This window comes from Xiphias gladius, chromosome 13, assembly GCF_016859285.1.
Source record: "Xiphias gladius isolate SHS-SW01 ecotype Sanya breed wild chromosome 13, ASM1685928v1, whole genome shotgun sequence".
In the NCBI taxonomy this organism is placed as follows: Eukaryota; Metazoa; Chordata; class Actinopteri; order Istiophoriformes; family Xiphiidae; genus Xiphias; species Xiphias gladius.
In genome coordinates, this window is record NC_053412.1 from 751,147 (window position 1) to 778,935 (window position 27,789).

At 41.7% G+C, this 27,789-nt stretch overlaps 1 protein-coding gene across 3 annotated transcripts in view; it reads right to left on the reverse strand.

The window, feature by feature from the left end:
* agap1 (ArfGAP with GTPase domain, ankyrin repeat and PH domain 1) overlaps positions 1-27,789 on the reverse strand; it is a 178,402-nt gene that overhangs the window by 17,780 nt on the left and 132,833 nt on the right. For all 3 annotated transcript variants that reach the window (XM_040141921.1, XM_040141922.1, XM_040141920.1), the window contains 6 exons: positions 27,371-27,539; positions 24,562-24,726; positions 21,448-21,609; positions 6,396-6,550; positions 3,517-3,607; positions 2,435-2,657 (listed from right to left, as the gene is read on the reverse strand). In XM_040141921.1, the coding sequence (XP_039997855.1) occupies positions 2,435-2,657; positions 3,517-3,607; positions 6,396-6,550; positions 21,448-21,609; positions 24,562-24,726; positions 27,371-27,539 (965 nt within the window). The remainder of the gene's footprint in view (positions 1-2,434; positions 2,658-3,516; positions 3,608-6,395; positions 6,551-21,447; positions 21,610-24,561; positions 24,727-27,370; positions 27,540-27,789) is intronic.

Sequence of the window (27,789 nt, forward strand, 5' to 3'; positions counted from 1 at the left end):
CGCATCTGTGCGTCAACTTTATTTGCAATTCTCTGCCATCTCTCGAAATCACTAAACCTCCATGTTATTCAGTGGTTTTGTTTATGTGAGGAGATCATTGTATTATCTATGGAATATTGAGCATTACCACATTTGGACACTTTCTACTTTTCCACCACCAGATTTCAGAGAGAAATATAAGCATTTTTCATTTTCATCCAACAGCTAGAGTTAGTGGTTAGTTTGTAGATTCACAACTGACATTCAAAACAGATCATTTGTTCCTAAATGTTTTCTTCTACAGCTAAAATTAACCTCCTTTGATCAATGTGCTGAATGCCAAATAAATAAATAAATGAAAATCCTCAACTTTCTATGTTAAATGACATCAGTTTGAAAGCCTGATTTGAATCACGTCTTTTACCTGAAGGGACCATTCAAAAAAATGCAGCTCCAACGAGTTGAAGTTTTCATTTGACCCAATGTATATTAAATTAAGTTATTTATTATTCTTTTGTTTCTCATTTCGATTCAATTGCCAAAGTCATTGTCTTTTGTTTTTTGCCCTTTGTGTGTTGTATCGTGTTATTTTTACTGTGGCTGTGTTTATTTCTTTAAATTGCCCACTTAAGACTATTGCATCTAAACATATGGTTAACGTGTTTAAATTAAACTTTACAGGTTATGTTCTTTGTTTCAGTCAGTAACTGAAAAACCTCTTACTTCAAAAAACACTCAATAAAACATTAAACACGTAAAAAGACCCGTGTAACCAGAGTAGCACAGTTACAGTATAACTTCTTGTAATTATTAACCAAATGGGTCTTTATTAAATTTACTACAATGGATATTGGTAAATTAACATATTTAGCACAATTATTTCTCTTTCTCTAATAAGGTGAATATTTCATCTAAAATAAGTAGTGTTATTGTGGATACTCACGGCTCAGGACTTTTATTTTATGAATCAGGTATTTTTACATGGTGAAGGTGTTGCTACTTTTACTTCACTCAAAGTTGGGAGTATATGCAGAATAAATAGTTGTGTCTCAGTATTTTTTTTACATGCATTTATTGTGTATTTGTACATGCAAGGTGCAATCTGCAATCTGTGTTTGCATGTATTTGTGAGTGTATCTGTACACACTGTGTGTCTGTGGGTGTTGGGGGGGTCATGTGGGGAGTAATTATAAGGTGCTTCTGTTGACTAATGAGCGTTCGGGGGGGGCGGGGAGGACGGGGAAGTCGATCTTTATGCGGATGGCAGTCAGCTTTAATTTGTTATGATGGCTGCTGGCTTCCCAGAGCTGCAGTAGCCGATAATTACACACCACACACACACACACTGATCAACACCAACGTCACGCTAAAGTTCACCCATTTGTTACTATCCCCTGTAGTCTACAAGACAACACACACACACACACACACACACACACACACACACACACACACACACACACACACACACACACACAGGAGCAGGGTTTGTCGGCATTTCTGTCAATATCCAACACATCCCGTATGAACCCTGCTGTGTCTCTAACACCGAAACCCTGCCCCCTATCTGCGGCTGGCAGCGGTGCACTGAGACACACACAGAGGGAGAGTATTTCTCTAATTTTAAAAGCTACAGTATTTCACCAAATACATCAGCAACAACAAATCACCTCTTGCTCAATTCACCACCTGTTCATAAAACTGTCCATATCATCGGTCAGTTCTAAATAATTAAAGACGCTGGCTGAGCAACTTCGCAAATCCAGACACAACATCAATCAGCACAATCAGAGCGGCCTTTTCTTTGCCCCCTAAAAATAATCAAGTTCAGTAAAAATACGAGCCTAGACAAGGGTGCCCTCGCTCTGAAAGTGTAAACAGTGTAAACCAAACAACCTCTCTGGGGGTTCACAAGACCACTTGTCAATGAGGGGGGGTTTATACAGGGTCTGCCACTTTTGGGAAAGAAACTGGACCACAAAATCTAGGGATGATCACTGACTGTGAACAAAATCCAGATACATCTACAGGTCCTAATATGTTTTAGTTGCATATTCCCTCGTTTTGACAATAGAGTTTCAAAACTTTCACATCAACATGCGCAAAGAGCAACAAGAAAATGAAAGTGAGGAACTAACCCAAGAAACTTCAGACACTAGACCACAGATAAAGTGAAGTGAAACTACTTCTGCTGCTCCTGCCACCATTTCTTGTAGTGTTGTTGTTACTGTTGTTGCTAAGTTCACCTTCATTAAAGCAACTTTTTTGAAGAACTGTCAAGCAACAAACAGGAAAGAAAACTGACAAGCAGAAGTGAGGGTAAGATATCTGCACTGATGGTGGTTAGTATCAGTGGATTTTAGTTGATTGCAGGTACATTAGTAATAACTAAACAAATCCCTACTATCCTTTTCCTATATTCCTACTAGGTGGCGTCCTGTGTGTGTTTTCCTACCTGCTGGCATCTGGTCCGGGTTTGAGGCGTCCCTGAGCGTTGGCCTCCCACACGCTGTTGGCGAGCTCGTTGCCGATGGCCGACATGACCTTGATGAGCTCCAGCGGCCACTCGTCCAGGTCCAGAGAGCGAACCCTGGACAGGTGGGTGCCCAGGTTCCTGTGAATGCCCGAGCACTCGATGCAGATCAGGGCCCCGAGGTTCAGACTCGCCCAGTCCGGATCTGGAGGAGACCAACGGACATGTTAAAGGCTAATACCGGTATTTCTTTCATATGTCAAGTTTAGGTTTCAGAAGATAAATGTGCTGCCATTGAATCTCTGCACTGCAATAAAAACAACTTCCAATTTAATTTCATCAAATCTTAGAACCAACGAACACACTTGGGATAAAAGTCTTCTCTCTCAGATTCTCTATTTTTTCCCCCCGTAAAACTAATAAACTGAGGGATTCTGGGCAAATGTAAACTCTTTTCAAACTAAACAGCTGATTCGCAGACCATTTCTACTTGCTGACTCCTTTTTTAATTTTACTAAGTTTTTAACAGTTACTTAAGAAGACATGTCAGAGGGAAGATTTAGAGGTAAAGAAAAAAATCAGCAACACGGAGAGTAAATAATATTTATCCTCCAGTTATCAAAAGATGACATGGATAAAGATGATAAAAGGGCAGAAATCATGGCAAAGGATTAAAAGAAAGAAATCTTAGAACGAAAACAATTCCCAATCAGGAGGACCACGGAAGAAGTTTCATGTCCGACAAGTTGTTTTTGTTGTGTACATACTGGACTTGGTCAAAACGTTCTTTTTGTTAACAAAAACAAGAAATTTAAATTGTATTCATTTTATTCTGATGTTCTCCAGAGGGCGTGATTTATCAATTTTTAAAACAAACTCCATCCGCTGTGGAAGGCCATGTGGTTTGGAGCCCTGCTAATAGCTAGTAAGTAAGTTAAGTGAGTAAGTGAGATAAGATTTTTTCCCCCCAAAAGCTGTCTTGACCCCCTCACACACACACACACACACACACACTGGTCCAACTGACGCTGCACTATGTTACGGAAGAAACAGCCGGTACTCACTCTGAGCTTCACAGTCGGCACAGTGGCCATTTCCTCGAATACTTCTGATGGACTGCAGAGCCATCGCCTCCGTCTGGCTGGTCAGACGAGACTGAGAGGGGAAAAAAAAACAAACACAAGTCAGACCTGAGTGACGCGTTCTGGCCCTCAATCCACACTACACTGTGTTTAACCCCTGAAAACACTCTTTGAAAAAGGATTCATTTGACAACCCTGGTGTCACTGTGGAAAGAGGGAGCGAGCGTGTAGTCGTGCTCAGAAAGATCCCCTGCAGCTTTACACTAGACTTCAATGTCCAGGGTTTTGTCTCCGGGTTTACTGATGATTCACATTACACTAATGTGTCAAGTGTTTTTTTTTTTTCAACTATAACTATAAATGACAATTAATCGATTATGACTGCTGTCTTAGAGTTACGACCATTTGTCGAAAAATCCATTAGATGACCGAAATGATAATTGATTAATTTATCATCATTTATTCATTTATCAAGTGAAAATGCCAAAAAAAAACTTTGGTTCCAGCTTCTCAAACGGGAAAATTTTCAGTTTTTCTTTGTCTGTGATGATAGTAGACTTTGAGAACAGTGGCAAAACAAGCATTTTTATTTCATACACCAAATGATTAATCGTTTATTTGAAATGTTGGTTGCAGCCCTATTGCTGATAGCATATTTGATTTATCAGTTTCAGTGCTAACTCAGACCAAGCAGCTTTGATGGTGATGAGTAAAAAAAACCTGAATCGTTGCATAAATCTAAATCTTTTCGGCTCAAAACATTAATTACACTCGTGACTTTGTCGATCTTTTCCTGCACACTCTTGAACCTGAGCTTGCAGATCGTCAAAGCTCAGATTGGCTCAAAGTTTGACGAATAGCTTTGCTGTTATTAAACTTCCAAAGAGCACAGACACACGCAGACTAAGAGAAACACACACTTCTTCTTCGCCCGCTGACCCACACGTGGATGCAGACACTGAGCAGACGTGAGTCTAAGCGACGGTGCTGCTGTTTCAGGCTAAACCCACTGGTGTCAGGGAATGAAGGAGCAACACAGCAAACAAATGGAATGGGGGAGGGAGGGGTGGTCGGTGTTTTGGGTGGGACATGGGGTGTGTGTCTTTGTGTGTGTGTGGGGGGGGGGCAATAAAGGGCTGAGAGCCTGAGGCGTAAACACAGCGACCTCGACTGAAAGCGGAGCCGACTGCTGCGTGTGCAGGTGGAAAATGGCAACGCTGAAGCTGAATGTGAGGTAGGTACAGTAATTGGTATTTTGTAATTATGTGAGTGACAGAGTGTGTGTGTGTGTGTGTGTGTGTGTGTGTGTGTGTGTGTGTGTGTGTGTGTGTGTGTGTGTGTGTGTGGTAATAGTGAGAGCAGTGTTTAGTGTGGATTCAAAACTTCTTTTCCTAGTATTTTTTATTCATCATATCTGCTACTTGCAAAGTGAACCACTGCTTAATAGAGTTCATACTTTCTTTCCCATTCATACTAATTTCTCTGACTAAATGGTTTTCCATAGTAATATTGTCATGTTGTTTCCTGTGTGCACCTTTATGTACCTTCTTTTTTTCACTGCTTGTAATTCATAACAGTAACCGGTACTTTGCACTTTTATTCACGCGTGTCGCATCATTTGTAATTTGCGCCTCCATTTGTTCTACACGTAAATGTATATATACTTACGCATACGAACTTGTATTAAATACTGAACCGTTAATCGTTTCATTGGGCCTTGGGGAATTGTAACAGGCGTATTTTAGTAGTTTCTGATATCCTATACAGACAAAGATTAATTGATTAAGCGAGAAACTAAATGATAGATAATTCAGTCATGAAAGTAATCATTGTTTGCAGCCAAACTGGAAATAGTATATATATATATATATATATATAGTACTATGTATATATGTATTATACAATGAATACTGAGAGTCTTTGCTACAAACATTTCCAGAGCTTTCAACCAAATCTCACGGTCTTTGTCACTGAAAGTACTTGTTAGCTCTGTCGTCATACCACAGCCGTTTCACGTTTCCTCCCGTCTGTTTCGGTTAAAAACTTAGTTGGTGTGAAAACCGAGCCATAAAGTTGATGACGATGAAGACTGCAAGATAGGGTTGAAAGCTCCAGAAAAAGCTAACAGCTAACAAGTGGACCTTGATCTAAGATGTTTTTGTTCAAATACTGTTTTCAAGGTTAAGATCTAACTTTAATGGTCATTTTTCAAGTGGCAAGACAACAGTGCCAACTTTGTGACAACTAAGCCAACAGCTCTATCACTGATGAAGAAGACTGTGAGATGGTTTTGAAAGCTCCAGAAAAAGCTTGTAAGTGAACCTTGAGGGGTTTTTTTTTCCCTACATTTTTGAACCACTACTTGCAAGGTCAAGAATTAATTTTCACTTGTAAGATAAACGTGGTTGAAAAAGTCAATGTTTTTTAAAATCCATCTGGGTTACATATAACCAATGTTTCAAATGAATTTCCACGATTTTATTTACCTGTAAAACAAGTCCTAAACACAAATTAAAACACTGTCACTTAATTGCTGTCAAAACAACAGTTTAATATAACCTAGATTTCTAAAGCTTTCACTTTGGAAGCAGTTTTGACTTGGATAACAGTGCTTATTGGGGTCCTGGGTTGTTAATATGTGTGTTATTATGCAGGTGTGGAGAAAGAAGACTTAACACCAACTAATGGCTCTTATATTCTAAAAATGTTTTTCCAAATTTGCAGACGTCCCCTGACCCCGCTACGACCTCTAAAACTGGTACTTCAGATGTTTCAGGATCATGGGGAATCTTGGATCTGACTTGGAGTGAGGTGTAGAAACTTCAGATTTAAAGAGGCAGAGTCCGGTTTGCGGTGTTCACCTTGTTCTTGCTGCTCTCACAGGACTGCAGGCTGGCCAGGATCTGGCTCTCGATGACCTGAACCCAGGCGTCTCGTTCCTCGTATGAAGTGGCTTCAAAATGCCACGTCTGCCCCGTCAGCGACACGATGGTGAACTCAAAGTTCTCCTCTTGTTCTGTTGGAGCGGAAAACGGAGATTTAGTACAGGAACTCTCATCAATTGAAACTCCATTCACTGCAGAGGCTCATCAACCGCAACACATTCAGGCACTTTCACCGCAGCCATTTGGTTTAGGCTCTCATCCAGAGTGAGAAGAAGTAGAAGAAGAGTTCAGTATCTGATAAATGTTCAGTTATGGTGTTTGTTGTGACCTTTTTCTATCCAGAACAGTAAATGACTCAACACAACCCCAAAACAAAAATGTTTGTGTTGGGGTTTTGCTTTTCACTCCGACATCAGAGGTACTTGTCTCAGAGTGAAAACACTGTCCTTGGTGCAAAAAGCAAACAATTAAAAGTCAGTGTTCACCTTCAATCTGTAATGTTAAAGACTATAAACCAAATCTTGGTGGCATAATAGTCCCATCAAGACAATTACAAAATCAGATACCCTGATATCACCTTAAACATATATCATGGCTCGGTTTTCAGATCTTCACACTGGCTTCTATGTTCTGAACCGTCCAAACCTCTCAGATCATCTGGGACAGGGGCCAGCCTACTGTCCCCTGATATACGCACCACATATCTGGAACAAACTCCCAGAAAACCTGAGGTCTTCTAAAACTTTTCTGCTTGCCTTTCAAATTGTAAAATGTCAGAATGACCACTTCATTACTTGCAAACAATTTAAATCTTAAAGAAAAACAGAAATTACACCAGCAGCTCTGCCCATGTTAGCTCAGGCATGAAGTGCGATATTTGGCAGAAGCCTTTTCATTGAATTACACACACTGACCGATTGACACCTGTTCTCCTGAGCCAACCGCTGCTGACCCGTGTGACGCCCCCCTCCCAAAAGCCAGGATGTCACCCCCCCCACCCCCCGAGGGCCCACCGAAACGTCCTGCCCTCTCCTCTGCTGACATGTCAGTGGGAGAGGTCAGTCATTATAATCAGGGCCTGCTGGAGGGGGGGACATATGGATCTATTACGCAGAACCCCCTCAGAGGTTAATGGGACAATCAGGAGTCAATTAGGCCGAGTGTGTGCGAGCATGTGAGTGTTTGTATACGACTTTAGAAGAGATTTAAAGTCCTGGAACTTTTTTTAGTGCTGTTTTAGAATGTATGTGTCTGGATATTGGTACATTAAAATTGTACAGTTGACTCAGAAACACCTTTAAACACGCTTTTTTTTTGCAAATGAGAGATCGATCCTATGTCGGTGAAGATTCCTGGCCATCCAGATGATACAGTGTCCTGAAATCTGTGATTTTTTATTTTTAAACCTGCAAATCCAGTCTCTTTTGACTTAGATTAGTACAGTCTTTGCCTTCTGATAGTTTTAATGTAATTTGCCAAAGTTTGTAGCCATCATATCTGTAAAGATTAAAAGCAACAAGTGTGTCAAAAATGACCAACCTTCCTGTTGACACAATAGTTGAGATGTACTTTCTAAATGACCTAAAATAACTTGATAAATCGATTGGTCGATCGCTAGGAAATTAATCAGCAATGATTTTGGTGAGTAATCGTTTCAGCTGTTTATCAAAAGAAAAAGTCAAACATTTGCAGTGCCCAGTTTCTAAAATAAGATGATTTGCTTTGTCTTTCACAGGGCTACAACTTATGATTACTGATTAATCTGCCAAATAATTAATTGTTCAATCTATGAACTGTCAGAAACCACCAGTTTCCACAGTCCAAGGTGAAGTCTTCAAATGTCTCGTTTTCTCTGTTCAACAGTTCAAGACCCAAATATATTCAGTTTACTATGAAATAAGACACGTTGAGCCCGTTCACAGCGGTTTGAGGGATGTTTGGCTGTGTTTGTGCACAACTTGGGCACATTTGGAAACCGTTTCCGACCAGAGAGAGGATGGGAAGTAGAGGTGAAGTGGGGGCATCGCTGTGAGCCGGTATCATCACCACAACAGATCAGACAACAAGCGGCTTCTGCTTACAATTAGCCCCAGTGAGGAGGAAGGGGGGCACTTAATCAAAGGACAGCCTACAGCACGGCTGATAATTCCCAGGATTCCTCAGTTTCTGTTTGTATGATCCTTAACAAAAGCACTTGAACAGTGTCTAAGAAAGGTTGTATCTTGAAGAAATGTTGTAAAAGGAAATAAGGCCCCATGGTTTCCTTTATCAGCTACATATACACATATCTAACAGTTTGGGATGAGGGCTCATTGGATATCTCAGCCTTGAAGCTGGTAATCATTCATGACACTTTGGCTGAGCGTTTCTGGAAGCAGCAGTTTCATGACGTGTGCCGGGAGTGAAACAGTGAAAAAAAGAGGTTTAATCAGTCGGAGAGCGGTCACGGCCGGCCCGCGAGGGAACGACCATTTGGGATTCCTCAGCTCCAGTCATTTGGCTAATTGGGAGTATCTCAGAGCACCGGAGCTGAAGTTCCCCTCTGGCTTGGCTCTGGATAATCAATGGCCTTGTCCGATGAGAGGAAGGATGGAAGGTAAAGATGGAAGGAAGCGCCCCGAGGCAAAATGACTGGCTGAGAGACCCATCTACTTCCAGGATAAAGAGATTGAAAACACCTTTGCTGACCAAAGTTTCCTTTGCTGAAGATAACGGTGGATCATTTTCATGTCTTTGGTGCTTCAGGCTGCTGATGGGCTGAGTCTGATTAGTTGATGTTAATTAAAACTACTGTTTACAAGTGCTGGTGCTCAAGGTTAAACCAGACTTTTATTTTAAATTGGCAGCTGAATGTGGGGATAATTTCAAAAACTATGACACTTTGTTTCCACTATGAAAACAACATGACGTTATTGTATGAAGTGAAATATTCAACAACAGTTTTTTGACACAAGTGAGATGAAAACTAAATGAAAAGTAATCAATGACAAAATGTATTATTATTTGTCAGTAATAAAAACTGAATGATAACAAATACAGATGAATGGACAAACAAACTAAATACATTTTAAAGCAGTTATTAAAATGTATTCAATGATGTGCATATAACTGTGGATCCATACGTTTACAGTAGCTCCTAGTTGGTAATCAGGTTTGGATGGTCAACTAAACAGTATCCTCCTCCGTCCAGAGATAAAGGTTGATTTAGCTGCTTGACGTGTTGCACTAATAAGCAGCATCTTTCATTACAGTAATGTTACAGTAATGTAAAGGAAAAAAAAAAAAGATTTATGGACGTAAACGGGACAAAACATAAAAACATACCAAAACTTTTTAAACGGTGAGCGGTGTGTGATAAAATTAACACGGTGTGAAGCTTTTAGTCGGGTGTCTTTCATGTTTATTGGCTGTTGGTAAGTATAAGAGCAGGATTACTGAAGGCCATCAACCATCTAAACGCTACCTTAGATGTCTGCTAAAAGACTATTATTGCATTAATGTTATCTGACTAGTCTCGAAATAAACTGCACCTTACTTTCTATCTGATCAGGGTCTAACGTAACAGTGAGAAAACCGGCCTTCTTTGATTCCGGATCAGGGTCTAAACCTCAGCATCACCTGCTTCAAGCATAACAAGAGCTTGACAAACTGGTTTTCATATCACAAACATTTGGACAAAGAGAATCCAGTGTCAGTGGCTGACTTGTGAGCAACACATTAAGCATCTGCCCTGAATTCAAACCCAAACCCCTGCTGTCAAGTCTTTCCTCAACTCCAAACAGCAGAAAATAAGGAACGAAATTTCAAATGAATACTTGCAACACAATGTGGCACTTCAGCAAGTTGTACACCTGCAGCTTTTTCTCATTCACCACGACACTAGACTGTACACTTCTGGTATTGTTAAAAACTAATAGTGCATCTTACTGCAGCGTCTCAGAAACCCAAGACGGTGGTGACCTCAGGTGATCCGTCTCCAGATCAAAGTATGAAAGAAGCACCTGCTGGTTGCTGAGTCAGACTTTTTATGGGTCATCTAGTAGATCTTGCCTTCTTACTTCCACTGTGAAGGGTAAGGAGTTTGATACATGCCAGAAATTAAAACTGCATATTAAAATATGCCTAATGAGGGGCAAACTGTACACAATGCGGAGAGTGGATGACAATTTCCCAGAGTGCATTTGGAGGCTCCGGGGTCTGCACCGGGTGTATCTTCGTTCTAAACGACGGCCCACCCATCAAGCTCTACTTGAGCCCTGCAGGGTCAACCGCAAGAATCCCATCATAATCAAATTCCCCTGATTCTCTGTTTTCAGGGGGAGGGGTGTTTGGCTGCTTGACAATTATGGAAACCAACAATCCAGAAATGGCCTGCCTCTCCGCGGCATAAATTAAATGCTGTTTCTGGATTTAAATGCTGCACGCTGACCCAGCGCACCGCGGCAGCTAATGAATAAAATGAGGGGGGCATTGGGCTGTGCAACTGAAGAACCACTCCCACAACCCAGTCTTACTCTGAGAGCCCCCACCTGAGTCTCACCAGCTCCTGTCTGTACAGGAAAATGTGAAGCAGCATGGTATTTAAAAATGTGTTCGTCAAAATTTGTATATCAAAATTGGATCAAATGATACTGTAATGAGGAGAATAATAAGGAGTCACTCATAGTTACAAAGAGAAAGAATGATTACAAACTCTGCAGCTCTAGGGAGCTTTTCAGCCTCTTTGAGCTCCTAGTTTTGGTTTTGCAGCACATTTCCTGTCTGGTTCAGTCTAAAAAAAACAAGGTTAAACAGGCTCTGATTAGCTCTACCTGCTCATTTCGGCAGAGTTAGAGAAGCTGGTGAAGAAAGTTGGACATTTAGCAGCTAAAGAGCCAGATATAGAGACCAAACACAGAGCTAGGAGATAGGGAATAGTGGACTTAAATGCATCAAGTGGATAAATCCAAGTCCACATCAGCTTTATGAAATGATTGTATTTCAGATGTTCTTTTCACAGCTTGTTCGCGGATTGTTCTACTGCCCGAAGCAGCCAAAAAATATGAATCAATGCAGCTTTAAAGTATTGATTTAAAGCTGAATGAAATTCTAAACAGGTGGTTAGATGTTGTGGTGATTAAAATTAATCATAAATCAAACACTTGGGCTTGAGAAATACTTGTTAAGCTTGGAAACAGCAGTTCGAAACAAGTTGATTTTCTTTGAAAACTGGTTGAAATGATCCTGCTGCACTTGAACATTTTTTCACTTGACTTTATGGGTTCAATTACTGAATAAAAATGACTTGATTTTTGATACTTAACGAGCTGAATTGGTCCTCTGAGTTTCTAAAGCTGAGATTTGACCTGATTCTTGATCCTGGAAGACAATTTGGGCAAAATAAGTCTGCGATTCACTGATTTCCCTGCACACTTACAGCTACCTGAACCTGCCCGGCCCCTCCTCTGTGTTTGTGTACATGACTAAACATATGCATGAGAGTACAAACACACAGATGGCCAGTCACTCGTGCTGTATTGGTAATTACTGCCACCGCTCTCGGCTACTGTGGGCGACATTCACACAGGGAGAAGTGGCGCCGAGGCAATTTGTGAACTCTGACACTGGCAACCTTTAACAGCAGAAACAGAACAAACCAAATATAAAGCATTTACAAGACGTGGTGGTGGTGGGGGGGGCAGGACATGCATACAAGGCTATCATCCAGGGTGTGAGGTGTCGAGACCGCCCAATGTGGGGGGGGGGGTGACAAGCAGGACGGTAGGTGCAATGAGAGGGGAGGCGTGAGGGAGACAAAAGGGGGCCTCGGGAAACACAAATTAAAAGCCTTAAATGTCACCGCACACAGTATTGCTTTGCGACACAGGTCATTACTCCCCATATTATTCGCAGCCTTTTACAACATTAATAACCTGGAAAATATTGCAGCCGATTGTTCCGAAGTCTCCCTGAAAGAGAAATATGGAAGTCTATTTTTTGAACAGGTATGTTGAAGCAGAGCAAGAAGCTGTGACGTAGAGCAGATTCGCGAGTAACTGGAGATCATTTAACCTGTTTTGACGTTGTTTTCAATCATGCAGACACACTGACAACCCGACACCTGAGAACACCTGAGATATTTTATGGTTCGCATTGCATATTTTAAGAGGGATTAGGTTACATAAAAGAAAATGATCCATCAAAGATGCATCGCTCACATCTGACCAACACCCAACATTCACTGGATATCACATTTAACACTGTCTGTACAACGCATGCTTCAAGGGTATTTCTTCACTGCAGGGTGGGTGCGTTTGTTTGGCTGTAGCCTCACAGGCGAGGAGGGCGGGGCAGAAGGATGCAAGGAGGGGAAGACGCCGCGATGGACAAGTCAGGTGACTCAGGCAGGGAGGAGACAATTCATTATGAAAATGAGCGTTTTCTCCACTGCAATAGTGAACCAAACACATACCACCAGCATCCAGTAAGCACTGATTTGGTGATTTGCAGGTCAAGAGACATCTAGGTTAAAAAGAAAAATAATTTGGTAACAGAGTATGTTTTTTAGACTTCTACGTGACATAGAACTGTTGTTTTAATGGCAAGCAAACAGGCATTTTTCCTTGTGAAGCAGGTCCTGACTAAATGTAGAAACTAAGTTACGAAGCGGGAGAAGCTACTTCAGACGCCCCCGGTTCTAGAAGTAAAAGTCCCATTTATTTTTCTTGTAGACGTTGGCGTGTGACCGACAGTCACGCAAGTTAACTACGATTCCCAAGGTGCATGTTGGCAACAAAACATCCAATTACCAAGCTTAAAATTCTGTCACGTGGGTCGATTTTGGATGAAGTGAGCAACTCCGACACATTTTGTTTAAAACTGCAATTTTGCATTTGCACCTCTTTGTCTATAGCATCAGCAGCCGAGGCGTCTGGGTGTTGTAGTATTAAGAGCAGTCTGCCAAATATCAGAGGAAACCTTACAAAACCTTATATCTGATAAACAAATCTGAAACAATTTAAATTGGTGGTCACTACATAATACAGGGTTGTACTATCATCCCGTGTTTCTATGTCAAGGAAAACTGAGGAGATTATTTAAAGAAAATTTTGAAATGAGAATAAAAAATTGGGGGAAAACACTTCCAGAACCAGCGACGCCTTCCACTTCAAACTGCTGCTCAAATAAACGGTTCCCAACCGTTTTTGGCCTTTGACTCTTTCTTCAAATTTCTTGTCACAGGGTGAATATGTTTCTCAGTTTGACCAACTCAGCATATTTGTGACTGTTGCTTCCCGACCTGCTCTATATGAAACATTTTTAGAGGCCTGAAGACATTATTATAAATAAAATCACTGGAAAAAGGTTTAGAGAAAAATATTTTCATGTAACAGATATATCTCTTCTCTTAATCATCTTGTGACCCATTAAATTTATCTCACGACCCTCTCGGAGGGTCCGTAGCTTAGAAATCTAAAAAACGCCAGTTTTGACCAAGATGTCTAGACATCTTTTGAAACTGCAGATCACCAAATCACTGATTTCTGGCAATGTACATTTCTCCAGTACAGGGTACTCCATCCCCGCAGCTGTGGGTGGGGTTGGTGGGCGTCCACCTGTCCGCCACAGGCCCACCACTGCAGTTTTTTACCTTCAGAGTTGTGTAGACTGTTGGTGCGAATGCTGCGCAGACTACCAACACGATTTAGTTTCCACGCTTTACGTTTGGCTGCGTCCCCGGACGGCAGGAGGAGAGAGAAGGGGGGGGGGAGTGGAAGAAGGACAAAACAGAGGCGGAGAAGGAAGGGTGGATTGAAAGAATGAGACGACGTGTACAAGAGAAAACAGAAAGAGAAGAGAAAAGCAAAGAGAAAGACAGGTGTCAAAAACAGATTCTGAGGGGGCGTGGTTTTGTGCAGGAGCGGGCGGAGCCAATGAGCACAATGAGGGGATGTCAGTAAGTTTGCAACATAACAAACGTGACCAGAAAAGCAACAAAACAAACTTCTCAAACCTTATTCAGTGCTTTTGGACCAAAGCATAAACCAGGCAGAACCTATCAAACCTGGTTCAAGCGTTCTTTTCTAAATCTGAACCCGCTAGATTTACACACAAACCACCATATGAAGGTGACTGAAAGTAAATTACTGGGAAAAAGTGGGAAATATTTGCTGCTTCCAGTTTCTCTAATGTGAAGATTTGCCGCTTTTCTCTATTTGGTATCACAGTAAATTGAATACCTTTGTGTTGGTCAGACAAAACAAGATATTTGAAGAGTCACATTTGACAATTTTAACTACACTGTCATTTTATAGACTAAACAATCAATCAGTTGATTGAAAAATAATCTTAAAACAGTATATAATAAAATAATACTTAGGTAGAGCCGTAGAAAACAATATTTCTAATAAAAAGGGTGCATTTATTAGCAGAGTGGCGAGTATGACATGATTGTGATGTACTGATGGAATTAGTGTTGTGGAAATGGACATTATGCTGAATTTATCAAGACAATGGCTAATTATGGAAGAAGTATTGAGATTACATTAACCAGGCAATAGGGGGAAGTGGAAATAAAGGCCCGTCTCTAATATAAAACTGTCCCAAATAAATACTCCAGTCACCATTGATACATTAACGGAATTAACGCCATCTAATTAATCTTATGTGTGTGTGTGGTTTTTTTGGTGGATAAACTGTTGAAGCAAACCTACGAGATAATATAAATCTCTTTATCAAATAATAGCGTGAAAAATACAAGCAACAGAACAAACTCACCATAGAGAGCTCGGATTATTGATGCAGATTAACGTACCGTTACACAGTAAGACAAAAACTCACATCTGCAGATGTGAAAAACTGTAGAGACAGTTGGTGTGAAGAGACGAAAGCACTGAAAATTTAATGATTTTAAGGCTCCACTGTAGCTTCAGTTCGTTCTCAAGCGGTCGAACAACGAGCTGTCGAACCTTTCAATGCTTTTAATGCTGCTTTGTCTTGAACAGCAAACCCTCGGTAATATTTACTCCCCCGGGGCTACTGTGAGCATTTGCCACCAAATCAACATTTGCAGAGGATGAAATACAGTCGTGATTGTGTGAGAGGAGCGGCTGACACTTTAAATGTTACTCTGCTTGTTTCCCTTGTCGCCTCTCGCTCTTCCACAGAAGGCGAGGCGAGCAATAAGCAAAGGTTTATCCGTTTTAAAATGAGTCACATATAGCGAAGCCGCTCACCGCTGCGGGGAGCTGATCTCAAGTACATTATCAATCTAAAAACAAATCAGAGCTGTTTTCAAAAGGTCACAGGTTGGATCCCTGAAAGTGCAAGGATCATTAATGTCTTAAATATATAGTAATGTGTCAGGGCATTTAAAAAAAAAAAAAAAAAAAAAGTCAACTAATGTTGCTGCTACATTGGATAAATAAAACCACGGAGACGCAGAGGATGAATAACGTCATGTCAGTTTTATATGTTGCTTATTGTGTGAACACATCAAGACAGATTCTCTTTAAATCATCAAATCTGTTCATGACACACAACTACACAGGACAGTTGGACACTACCTGGATTTTTGAAATGGATTTGGATTTTTTCTTTTAAATATTAAAAGAGAAATTATCTATATTTTCATATTTAGATCTTACAAATATTTTTGTGTGTGTATGTGTCTGTCGCGTTTCTTTTGAAAGATGAGCAGGGAGGAAGAGAGACTGTAAAACAATACATGCGGGGAATTTTTAACTTTTTGAAAACTGACACTAAACGACAAAAATCATCTGACTTAAAATCAGTGAAAAAAAGGCAATTTTTTTTAAATGATTGGTATTGTTTTATAACATTTAACCAAAATGCCCAGTGCTTATGGAAGTCCTCTTCAAAAAATGTTTTGCAGCATTCGTGTTCATTATTTATATTGTACGATGCAGTAATTATGCATCTTCAAACACTGAAATATAAATTGTCTTATTTCATGCCAAGGTATATGACATCAATTCGATTAAAAGATTTGATTTCAATATTGACAGCTATCGACTTCCATAAGTGCAATTTTTTATTTATTTATTCTTTAAAAAATGTTCAAAAACGTTTTTTAAAAAAAGTGCCTGAGGGAATAAAGCTAAAGCAGAGACGTTGAATAACGCAGAAAACTGAACTGAAACTACACAGATAATTAACTTAATCTTGAAATAGTAAAGGAATTTAAAATAAAGAAATACCACACATTACCAACTTAAACATCTCCTGACTGTCAGGTCTGGACCACCTAGACTCTGCATCACAGTGACCCTCTTTGTCTGTCACCCGTCTGACCCCCGTTGACCTAAAGTGACCTGTGATGGAGAGCGGGGCCCATCTTCCTGATTAACCTCGACTTTAAAGGAATCCGTGTTCACAATGAACCAGTCACGGGCGACGTGCTGCAGGTGCATCGTCCAGCTGACGGCTGATCGACAAACAGACTGACGGGGGCCAATTATGGAATAAGTGAAGCTCTTAAACTGAGACACCCTGTGTGTAATCTGAGAGGGCAATTAAATCAGTGAACACACACACACACACACACACACACACACACCGTGTCAGCTTCACCTGTTCTGAGGAGTTCACTGGTTGAGGAATCAAAGCAGTCGTCAGCATTTGTCAACACAGAAAAACCCAGGAATGTGGCCAGTGATCCTGCTGTTACCTGTGTGGGGCCACTTCACATATCTGAAGCTCTGTGTGTGTGTGTGTGTGTGTGTGTGTGTGTGTGTGTGTGTGTGTGTGTGTGTGTGTGTGTGTGTGTGTGTGTGTGTGTGTGTGTGTGTGTGTGTGTGTGTGTGTGGGTGAGGTGTGTGTTACTAAAAGAATGGGATAGAATTTAATAACTGTCATGAAGGTGGGATTTATTGCAGGGCTGCGGTATTAAACTTCATTAGTTTTAGCTACATGGACCTAATAAATTGCCAACTGAAATTCTTTTCATGTTCTGTTAATCACGTGACCAAGTCTCCCATTAACTTCGTAGTTTTAGTTTTTGTTTGTTTTTATTCTCTGCCCTCATCTCTGACTTGTGTGTTGGGGGAAAGTCTGAAATCCTGCTGATCCTGAAATTTTTATTTTATTATTTTTACCAGTTTCAAAATAACATTCGACCGATCAAAGCTTTGAGGGCTGGATTAAGAAAGAAGATGTCATCAACAGCTACATCAGCAAAGGGAGAAGTCGGGTATGGTGGACAAGAAATAAAATTTTAAAAAAAAAGATAAAAGTTGGATTTGGTCGAGACTAAACACTGAGACATGGCAAAACACCCATGAGGCTGAGACAAGTCCAAATTAAAACACCCACAAGACAGAAACGGAAAAGTCCAGGTCAAAACACCCCAGTAACCGAGAAGTCCAAGACAAAATGCCCACAAGGTCCAGACGAGTCTGAGTCAAAACACCCACAAAACTGAGGCGAGTCAGAGTCTAATCACCCTGGAGACTGAGACAAGTCCACGTCAAAATGCCTGTGAAAAGTCTGAGTCAAAACGCCCATGAGACCAAGATGTGTCTCCGTCAAAACCAAGACAAAGCTGTTTCAAATGCCCAGAAGACCGAGATGAGTTCAAGACCAAGATGAGTCTGAAATAACAGGAAAAAAAATGTCTCGAGATCCGTGTCAAGACCAAAACCGGACTTGAGCACTACTGCCCCGATTTCTTGTGTACAAGTGGAAACTGTGCTGTGAAGGTGGGACTACGGGTCGTTGGGTCACCAAAACCATGAAGAAAGTCTCCCCGGCACCACGAACATCCATCCGAGCAGACCTTCCTGCCGCTTCAGCAGTCTGAAGGGAATTCAGCTGGCACTCTGTGTGTGAGTGCTGGTGCGGTCCTACCTGGGGGAGCTCGGCCACGGAGGGCGGTTCCCCCTCATGAATTATGCCGGGCCTCGCTCTGACATGAAGATACTTCACCCGCCCGCCCGGCGTGACAAGCAGCGAGCTGGTGGCCGGTGGAGCGCGCTCGGTGCTTAATGGCTAAATTGGGAAGACTGTTACTAATCGCTTATTGAATAATGAAAATGACACAGCTGATAAAAGATTTCAATACGGTGGATTATTTATAATATTTCACTTAAAGCCTCTCTGGCTGACTAATAGGAGGGCGAGTCGAAGGAGTCTGGGAGAATCTGACGACGTGTGGCGCTCAGTGAAAATGTTTGACAATAAAATGGTCACAGGGAAAAAGAGGAGTAACTGCAGTCAGTCCTGATTGAGTCTGAGGGTTAATAATATTTGATACGTGGATAGAAGGAGGAGAAGAGGAGGATGGAAGAGAAAATTTAAAAATGGACAGAATAAAGGAAGGGAGAGAGGAGGACAGAAACATGTCTATACACAAGGAGATGATGAGTAGGAGAAGAGATATTAGAAGAATGAAAAAGAAGAGGATGAAAATGAAGAAATATGAAAAATAAGACGAAAGGAAAATAAGGAGACGACTGGAGGGAAAGGAGAAAGGAAGGAGAAAGCAAAACCAAAAATTATAGAAATGGGAAAAAAAAGAGAGGGGAGGAAAATTGGAAAGGAGAGAGATGATAAGAGAAGAAACAATGAGAAGGAATGCAAAGAAGAAGAAAGAATGGACAGGACAGGAAAAACAAAGAGAAGAGAGGAGGGAAATGGAGAGACAAGATGAGAAATGAAAGAAAAGGGGGCTGAAAGGAGGCAAGGGGGAAGTGGGGAAGGAAGAGAGAAAACAAAGGAAAGGAGAGAAAATGAAAGGAATGAAAAGGAGAGGAGAAGAGGAGAGATGAAAGTGGTCGCAGCATCTATCCTTCACTCAGACAGCCACTTGCCTTGTCAGCTGCTTGATGCCTCCGTGATGGAGAGACGAACATTACACATCTGCTGCCGCTGCCACATCTGTTCAACCATCAAAACAGTGTGTGTGTGAGAGTGCGTGCGTTAACTAGTGTGTGAGCGTTTGTCAGCCCTTGTGTCTGACATCTGATGAAGAAAAAGAAGAAATAGACTTTTAAAAGAGCGAGATGGAACCAGACACAGAGGTAGAGAACGGCAGCAAGTCCAAATCTTTTGGACCAGTGGTTACCAACCTTGTTAGAGTTCTGACTGTAACAAAAACCAAGACCCGACCCTGGGTCCGTATCCATGTCTCTAACTGACTGAGGCTTTCAAGGGTTATATTTCAGCTTTATTTTATCTACAACTCCATGTTCACCAGGCCAGTGCAACACGTCGACTACACGGTTTACACACATGGACACAAGATAGAGAACCCTGAAATAACCTAAATTGGAAAAACAATCAAAGCCGACCTAAAATCTGATACTGTGAGGGGACTGACTACAACACACGACAAAGGGTAGATCAGACAACAGGTAAATAACAGCCTTTTTCATGATTGGGACACTGTGCTGTGTCCATGGTTTTCCGGCCTACGGGACGGCAAGTTAAAGGTGAAAAGTTAACACGTGCGATGGTTCACAAAAATCCACATTAAGGGCTTGTTAACTTGTGCATCGTGGCTGTTTCTTCGAACATTAATCCCTGCAATATTTAAAACTGATCCAATAAAAAAAGAAAATGCTGACAAAGACCATGTGAAGGGCCGAATAACGGCATCAAGTAGCGTCAGGCCTTTTCCTCAGGTACACTGACGTCCATAGAAAACCGAACGCACCATAAAGACTTATGGTGCGAGATGCAGTAGCTGGGACGTGCCCCTCTGGAAATAACTACAATAGAGCTGCAACAATTAGTCCACTAATAGATGAGTTGATGGGCAGAAAATTAATCAGCAACTATTCTAATAATTGAAATAACCTTTTGGTAATTTTTTAAGGAAAAATGCCAAACACTTGCTGGATGCAGCTACTCAAATGGGACAATTTAATGCTCTTCTGTGTCTTATATGATAGTAAACCCAGTATCTTTGGGTTTTGGACTGTTGATCGAACAAAACAAGACGTCTGAAGACATCACCTTACCCGAGAAGATAATCGGAAGATTCATTGCTAATGAAAATAGTTGTTAATTGCAGCCCTAAACTAGAATAAAATTGCCGTCTCATGCTGGGAAACACGACAGTGGTGTTATCCCAATGAGCTGAAGTGCATAAAATTATGGCGATGTACATCAAGATCCAAAGAAATGTCAGGCTTACATTGAAAATAAAAATGGTTGCTGGTGTTTCTACAGATAATATTAATCGCCAGTGTGTGCTGCCCTATTAGTACGATAGCACCGTGTTTGTCGGCGGAACCAGTACTTGAGTGTCAGTGAAAAAACTGGATCCAGGAGTCAGTCCTCCGACTCTCCAACAGAACAGATCAAAGCGTCGACCACATGGCAGAGGTTATGTTACAAACTGATCCACAGTCACACAGAGTCACATCAGGGATAAAGCCAAACACACAGAGACAGAGAAGAAGAAGAAAGTCCAACACGGTGAAGAGATGAAGGGCTGACAGAATGATAAGATGGAGAGATCCTTCCCTCAGAGCGGAGGTCAGGAGACTCAGATGATCACGTGGCTGCGTTTCCCAACCCTGGTCCCAAAGTATCAACTTTATGTTTCTTCTGGGACTTTTCCACAACATACTGTTCACACTGGGAAGAATTATTTCAGGGTGGATGATGCTGAAAAAAGGCCTGAACAGCAGTGATTGTACGCTTCCAAACCTCCAACATCAGTGTATAAACCCCTTTTACAAAAACTATAACACTATAGTGGAATTTTTTATTCTGAAATTATACTGGGAATGAATGTTAGTCAATGTTTGGTCAATGTTAACGATAATATTTTTGTAATTTGCTGAAAAAAGAGGAAAGCAAATACTGTACATTGATAATTGGAAGTATATACTGTAGATATTAGGAGCGTTTTAAGTAAACAAGATATTTGGAAGTATTTGGACTATAAAAGAGACTATTTCCATATCTCCTCTTGGTATATGTGAGATTTGGGATTCTCAGACTTGTTTCATGGCGGTGGATTTAGGGGTCGGACCTGGGTGGGGAAAGTGTGAGGCGAGGGGAGGGAAAATGGTGTTACCTTCCGCAGTACCAGAGAGGCCGTCGGCTTTGAAGTTGCTGGTGCTCTTCTTCCGCCGATGCTTCTTGCGGTTGGCGTGCGGCGATGGCGGCGGCTCCATCTTGGGACTGGTGGTGCTGGAGATACTGGGACTGGAGCAGACCGAGTCGCCAAGGCCCGTGTCTGGGAATTCAAACAAACACTGATGTAAAGCTCGCAGTTTGACTCAGACATTTCATGAATACTAGGTCAGACTACAAGAGAATTGAGAAATGTAACTTTGAGAAGACAAAACCAGCCACGACTCTCTTCAAGTGCACAGTCAGTTTTATCCAAAAAAGTCATTTCATGTCGTTTAGATCAGCCGATGGGGAAAAAACGAAGGTTTGTCGTCAAAACCTTTCTCATCTTCTCTCATTTCTCCCTGCAATGTGTAAAACTCATATGGTGACATGAATTGCTGAGAACCATCTAATCGAACTATGATAATCTGTAGATATTTTTGGAGGTATTTCAATCTTTAGATATTTGAAAATATATAAGGATATAGATATTTGTAGGTACAGTATACTTACTGGAAATAGGTATTTCCAACGAACAAAGACATTTGCAGGTATGTAAGAATATAGATTTTTAGAAGTATTCTCTTGCATTTCCTGAAAGCCTCAGGTTCTTCTCTTTTCATTGTTTCTAGATCTAGACTTTGTCATAGAGCCTTTGCAGTTAGGGCTCTCAATGAATAGTCGCTTTCATCCTGCATCCCCTTCACTTAATTGAAGACAGCATGCCAGATCATTTCAAGGACGCACTTCCGGTTGTGGTAAGATTTCAAGCCAGAGCTCGCAAACTCATTTTAAAGTTAATGTTTGTTCAACTTCAACTGTGCGGATGGAACAATTCCTGCACAGTGTCTTTTACTGACGGTTTATTTATTCACAACGTTTTTGGTCTACAAAACCTTCATCAAGCATTTGGACAAACGTCACAACTGTTCCATAAATGTTATTAATTCAATTATCCAATTGAAAACCTCAAAAACGAGGTAAATCAGTGAATGAAACATCTGATATCTATTGAAAATAACAGTGATTTTTGTTTTAAACAGTCAGAGCCAGGAATTGAAAAGCACCAGAGTCATTAAGCAGAATCAGGATCAGGACTGATAAAAACCTTAATGAAACCAAGCCCTATTCAAGTCTACATGAAGGTCTGGAGGATGAGGGGCTGGACCTGGGGGCGAGCAAGGCTATCAGAAGCGGGAGTTGAGTTTCTCTCCCTCTCTCTCTCTCTCTGCCCTCCACTCTTCATGGCGGCTGCTGACAGCTGTGACTAGCGGCAGAATAAAATAACATTCAGCTTCCATCAATATCACAGCGCGGCGGCGGCACTGACATGGGCACGGTGTGTGTGGTGATGGAAACACATGTGCACAAAAACACACACACACACACACACACATATACACAAGCGCTCGTTGGCAGCCCCGTCCCCAAACTGCAGACAGCCCCAAGGACGGCCATAACTTATTTTACAATCGTTTAGTCTCAGCTCAAGTGGAAAATGTGACAACTTATCTCTGCTGACAAGATGCCATCCCCGAGCGCGCAATTAACCGCCGTGGATTAACGGCCATCCCATCTGCAAGCCGCACTCTATCCACGTCAACCCCCTACCCCCACCTCACCACCTCCAGCCTCAAGACTTCCACCTCCTCCTGTCTCACTTTCTCTCCATCCCTCTCTCTTCCCCTTGATTGTTTTCTTCGGTTTTCCCTCGACTCTTGACCTCGTCAACAGCTTGGACACCAACCGACCACAGAAGTCTCTACAAGGTGAGATGCAGCAGCTTCACCTGAGAGCTCTGTGTGGAAAAATGAAAACTAAACTAGAGAAGGCTGCTTCCCATACAGTGCAGCGTGCTTAACTCGCTCTTATCAATAAATTAAACGGTCAGTTGTAGCGAGAAACCAAAAAGCCTTGAAGGGCTTTAATGCAGTTTAATGCAATGAGACTTTAAGAGTTCTACTTTCTCAAGGTCCGATCATTATCTTGCGGTAAAAACTTTTCCTGTGTAATGAGGATTCATTACCAACATTGTTGTTGTGCTCACTTCCACTTTGACCTCCAATTAAAGTGGTTTAGATGATCTAGATAAACTGTTGGTTTGTTTCCAACCTGTCTGGTTGTCCAACTGCTTGATCAACTTCTTTTTAGATATGAAGTAGTCGTCAAGACCTCACCAGGACCCAGGTCCAGATACAATTTCTTCCCTTAAACTTGCGTATTTTTTCATGCTAGACCTCTCGTTATCATTTAGAAAACATACAGTACTGGGTTTTTGCAGGCTTTGGTTACATGGCTGCTTACTTTGACATCGTTGACTTTGTTTACGCAGTTAACAAGTTTAGGTCACTTTCAGGTTTAGATCCTATTTAGGCAGTACGCACAACGAGCGTCCTCACAGCTATAGAAGGTCCAACACGTGCGTGTGTGTGCGTGCGGCGCGTGTGTGTGTGTGTGTGGCCCCTGGGAGTCCAATGGAAGCACTTCACAGCTTTAAACGTTATTTGAGGAGGGCTGGAGGGCACAAAACTGACGACAGATCTGTCAGTCAAGCTTATCGTCACGGCAACACACACGCACATCATGACAGCTGTCAGTCTTAGCATCTCAGTGTGTGTGTGTGTGTGTGTGTAAGATCTTGAATTCAGTAACACCGCCACTTTACAAGTCACACACACATGTTCATAGATATTAACAGAGCGCACACACACACACACACACACACACACACTCAGTGCCCATTAGCTTGACAAACAGTTAAGGCAGCATTAGAGCTCTGGCAGGTGGATCAATGGGAGGGAAATGATAGGCTCCCCCACGGAGCTCCACACTGGGGCCCTCTGAACCCCAGCAGGCCGCCCGCACTGGGGCTGCGGCTGAGGACCTGATCTGTACGACGCAGCCGCATCATGACTTTTAAATATAAAAGGTTCGAAGGGATTTACAGTGAGTTACGGCAGAGACGTCACGCTTTAGTTTACGTTGTTAAACCTTCACTTAATTTAGTCTAAAGTAGGATAAAAGTGACGCTACCCTCAGAATCATCAGGCCTACATGATGACGTATCACTCACCTGTGCTGACTCCAGAGTTGGCGATGACCGTGGCGTCTGTCCACTGGTCGGCGCTGGAGACAGAGTACGAGCGCTGGTGCATCCCCTCCATGCCGCGGCTGTTGAAGGACACCAGGCTGACGCCGCTCGCCATCTGAGACACGGAGGAGCTGCTGGTCACCGAGCCTGAGAGAGGAGGTCGGGGTTAATACCTCGGTCTGAGAGGAGGCGGGAGGTCAGCTCACGAGAGACGAGACCGTTCAGATGAAGTTCAGATTGGAGAACAGATCCGCTGCATTTACACAGATCCCTTTAATCTGACAAAAATCAGAGTGATATCTGAGTCGAACACCTTCCTCGCAATAAACGGCCCCGTCCCAAGCACATTTCTGTCTCTTTCAAAGAGCTGCATCAAGTCAAGTGATTTTAACGGTGAAAGTCATGTAATTTTCCCTTTCGTACTTTAAGAAATTACTGGTTAGTTTAATAGGCTTAAGCTCTGCATCATATTTTATAAGCTCATCATACGTGTAAAATCCTAGTAACTAAAGCTGTCAAACAAATGTAGGGAAGTAAAAAAGAAAATATTTCCCTCTGAAATGTGAAGTAAGAGTAGGATGAAATGAAAAACAAAACAAAAACTCAAAGTAAAGTACAAGTAAAACCTTAAAAAACTAAACAACCTAACAATGCTAGTAGCTAAAAGAGGGTGAAAGCCGTTTCACATTACATGTTATCATTTGATCCATTATTTGTATAAATTTACCGATCAATGCAGATTTCACTTCAAGAATCAGGTGCCATTAATCCACTGAAGCTACCTTCCTGCCTTACTCTGTCTTCTTTTTTGTAAAGAAAATTAAAAACCTGAAGCAGGAGAACAGCTACTGCCATCTCAGGCCACTGGGAGATTTTTCTTTAGTAAAACTGAGATGAAACGTTAAGACGGGCGGTTTTTCTTTTCTTTTTCTTGGAGCGCACGTGTCCAAACACACAGTCAGTCATGTAGCACACACACAGAAACACATAAAAGGCAGCCTCTTACAAGCTGGCTGCTTAAATCAAACCCTTTAGTTAGTAAGAGGCTGCACGGTCCAACAGCCGGGTGAATCATCCCTCCCTCCCTCCCTCACCCCTCCCTCCCTCATTCTCTCATTACAGCTCATTTCTTGGTGCTGGCTGAGTGGAGCCAGGACTCTGATTGCATTAATATTCATGACAATAATTAGTACATGGAGTACGGCTCACTGAATATTCATGCTATTAGCTCGGGCCTCCTGGATCCCCGTGTGCTTCATGTGTGAGTATGAGTGCGTGTGTTTGATTTAAGCAGCCGCCTCATAAGAGCTGCTTTTGTGTGTGAGTGTGTGTGAGACACACAGGAGCGCTCCTGTGTCTCCACCTTTTGTTTTACGACGTCTTTCTTCAGGTGATGAGAAGCATTTTGTTTGTTTCAAGGCTGTTTTTTACTCTTATGCTGCTTTTCATTGAATTTCTTTCTTCTTAATATTCTAAACACGTTCATGTTTTTTTGATAAGGGAACAACAGCAGCAATTAGTGGCCCAATTAAAAATTAAATGTACTCATGACGGTCTAATTGCTGGTTATTCCTCGGTCTCGGCTTATGAGTGAGGGAGACTGGACCTTTGCGGACTTTGAAACACGCTGCCCATTAAGATGAGACAGACATTAGACTGGTTACGGTCCACACGGCTGCTTCTGTATCTTCTTTTTAATCTGGCTTTTGACCTGAACTGTATGAGTTTATATCTCCTGGACAATATTACATTGTTTTACTGACTTATTCATTTCATGTTTTTTTACTTTTTACTGTATCTCATGGCCTTTGTTAAAACCCTTGGCATCAAATGCTCCACAAAGAAAAGTTATTATTATTATTATAAATTATAAAGAGTAACTTCAACCACTAAACATGTCGCTGCCGGTTGCTTCTGGAGTACAAAGCGACATCACACAAACTTGGGTTTCATATCGGCACCTAAACCAAAAAAATTTCGAAATAAGGTTTTTCTCCATAAATATCTTTCATTTCCTTTTTCTTTTGCAGCCTTTCTATCCTCTATTACTTATTTATTATTTACCCCTCATTCAACGTAATTCTGTTTATCTTGCTTTGAGTTTTTAGGAGAGGTCTTTGAAGAAGCTTTCAGCTTCCTCTCTCTCCTGCACAAGCTCTTGTTTACTTTGGATTCATGCACATCTGAGAATATGTAGGTAAAAGTGTGTTTTTTATATACACAACTGCACAAGCGTTTCAGGTGTTTAGATTCTTATCCATCATGAAATTCCATCGGGGAGGCATCTGATTGGTCCCAAATTCTGATGTTTTCTATATTATTGGTCTGATTTTATTTTTCACCAACAAATGAATGGTTGATATTATTTGGTTCCTGATTAACACCGGTATGAGATACAGTAAATGACAACTTTAATATTGATCTTGATTTTGTTCAGTTTTGAGGTTTACTGAAGCTTAAAGATGCACTTTACTGCCCAGGTTTCACTGGTGATGTTTAAAACTCAGCTCATTTCCACAAAAACTAAATCTGTTTTCTAGTGTAAATGCGTACTTTAATGTAGAAGCACAAATCCGGCAGAATCAGGTGTTCAAGTCGCACCTGGCCGTCCAGTTTTCACCCTGAACCTCTTAAACTGGCTGCTCTCTATTTGAACACCTGCCTTAAAAGCTCTCTGATGCCTTCTTTTATGTAATTTGTGGCGCTACCTTGAGTATAAATGGCCTTTCCTTATAATGAAAAGGGTCTCAGGTGAAACCACCCCCTCCCTCCTTCCAGTCTGAGGTCTCACCTGAAGTCTGTCCGAGCTGCAGGCTGCTCATGTCCTTCGTAAGGCCGTTGGTTTTGGGACTCGGCACGGCGGCGCAGGTGGACACGGCGCGAGGCGGCCTCTTCCCCGGCACCTTCACCGTGGTCCTCAGCAGGTCGATCTCCTTACCGTGCACGTTCTGCATGTAGTCCTGAGAGGGGAGGGCAGATGGCAGCAAAAAGAAACAAGTCAGCACTTTTCAGAAAGCATTTTGAAAATTGTGTATAAAGAATGTGAAGTCTGGCATGAATCTGCGGTGTATCAGAGGCGTATTTGAAACTAAAGCTGCAGACTGACACAGATGAATCCCAAAGCTCAACATCCTGCTTCACGTCGATTTTCATCCATTTAAGATTTTCAAGCGTTAAGACTTTTCGCGTCTTTTTTTGAGTTGAAAGATG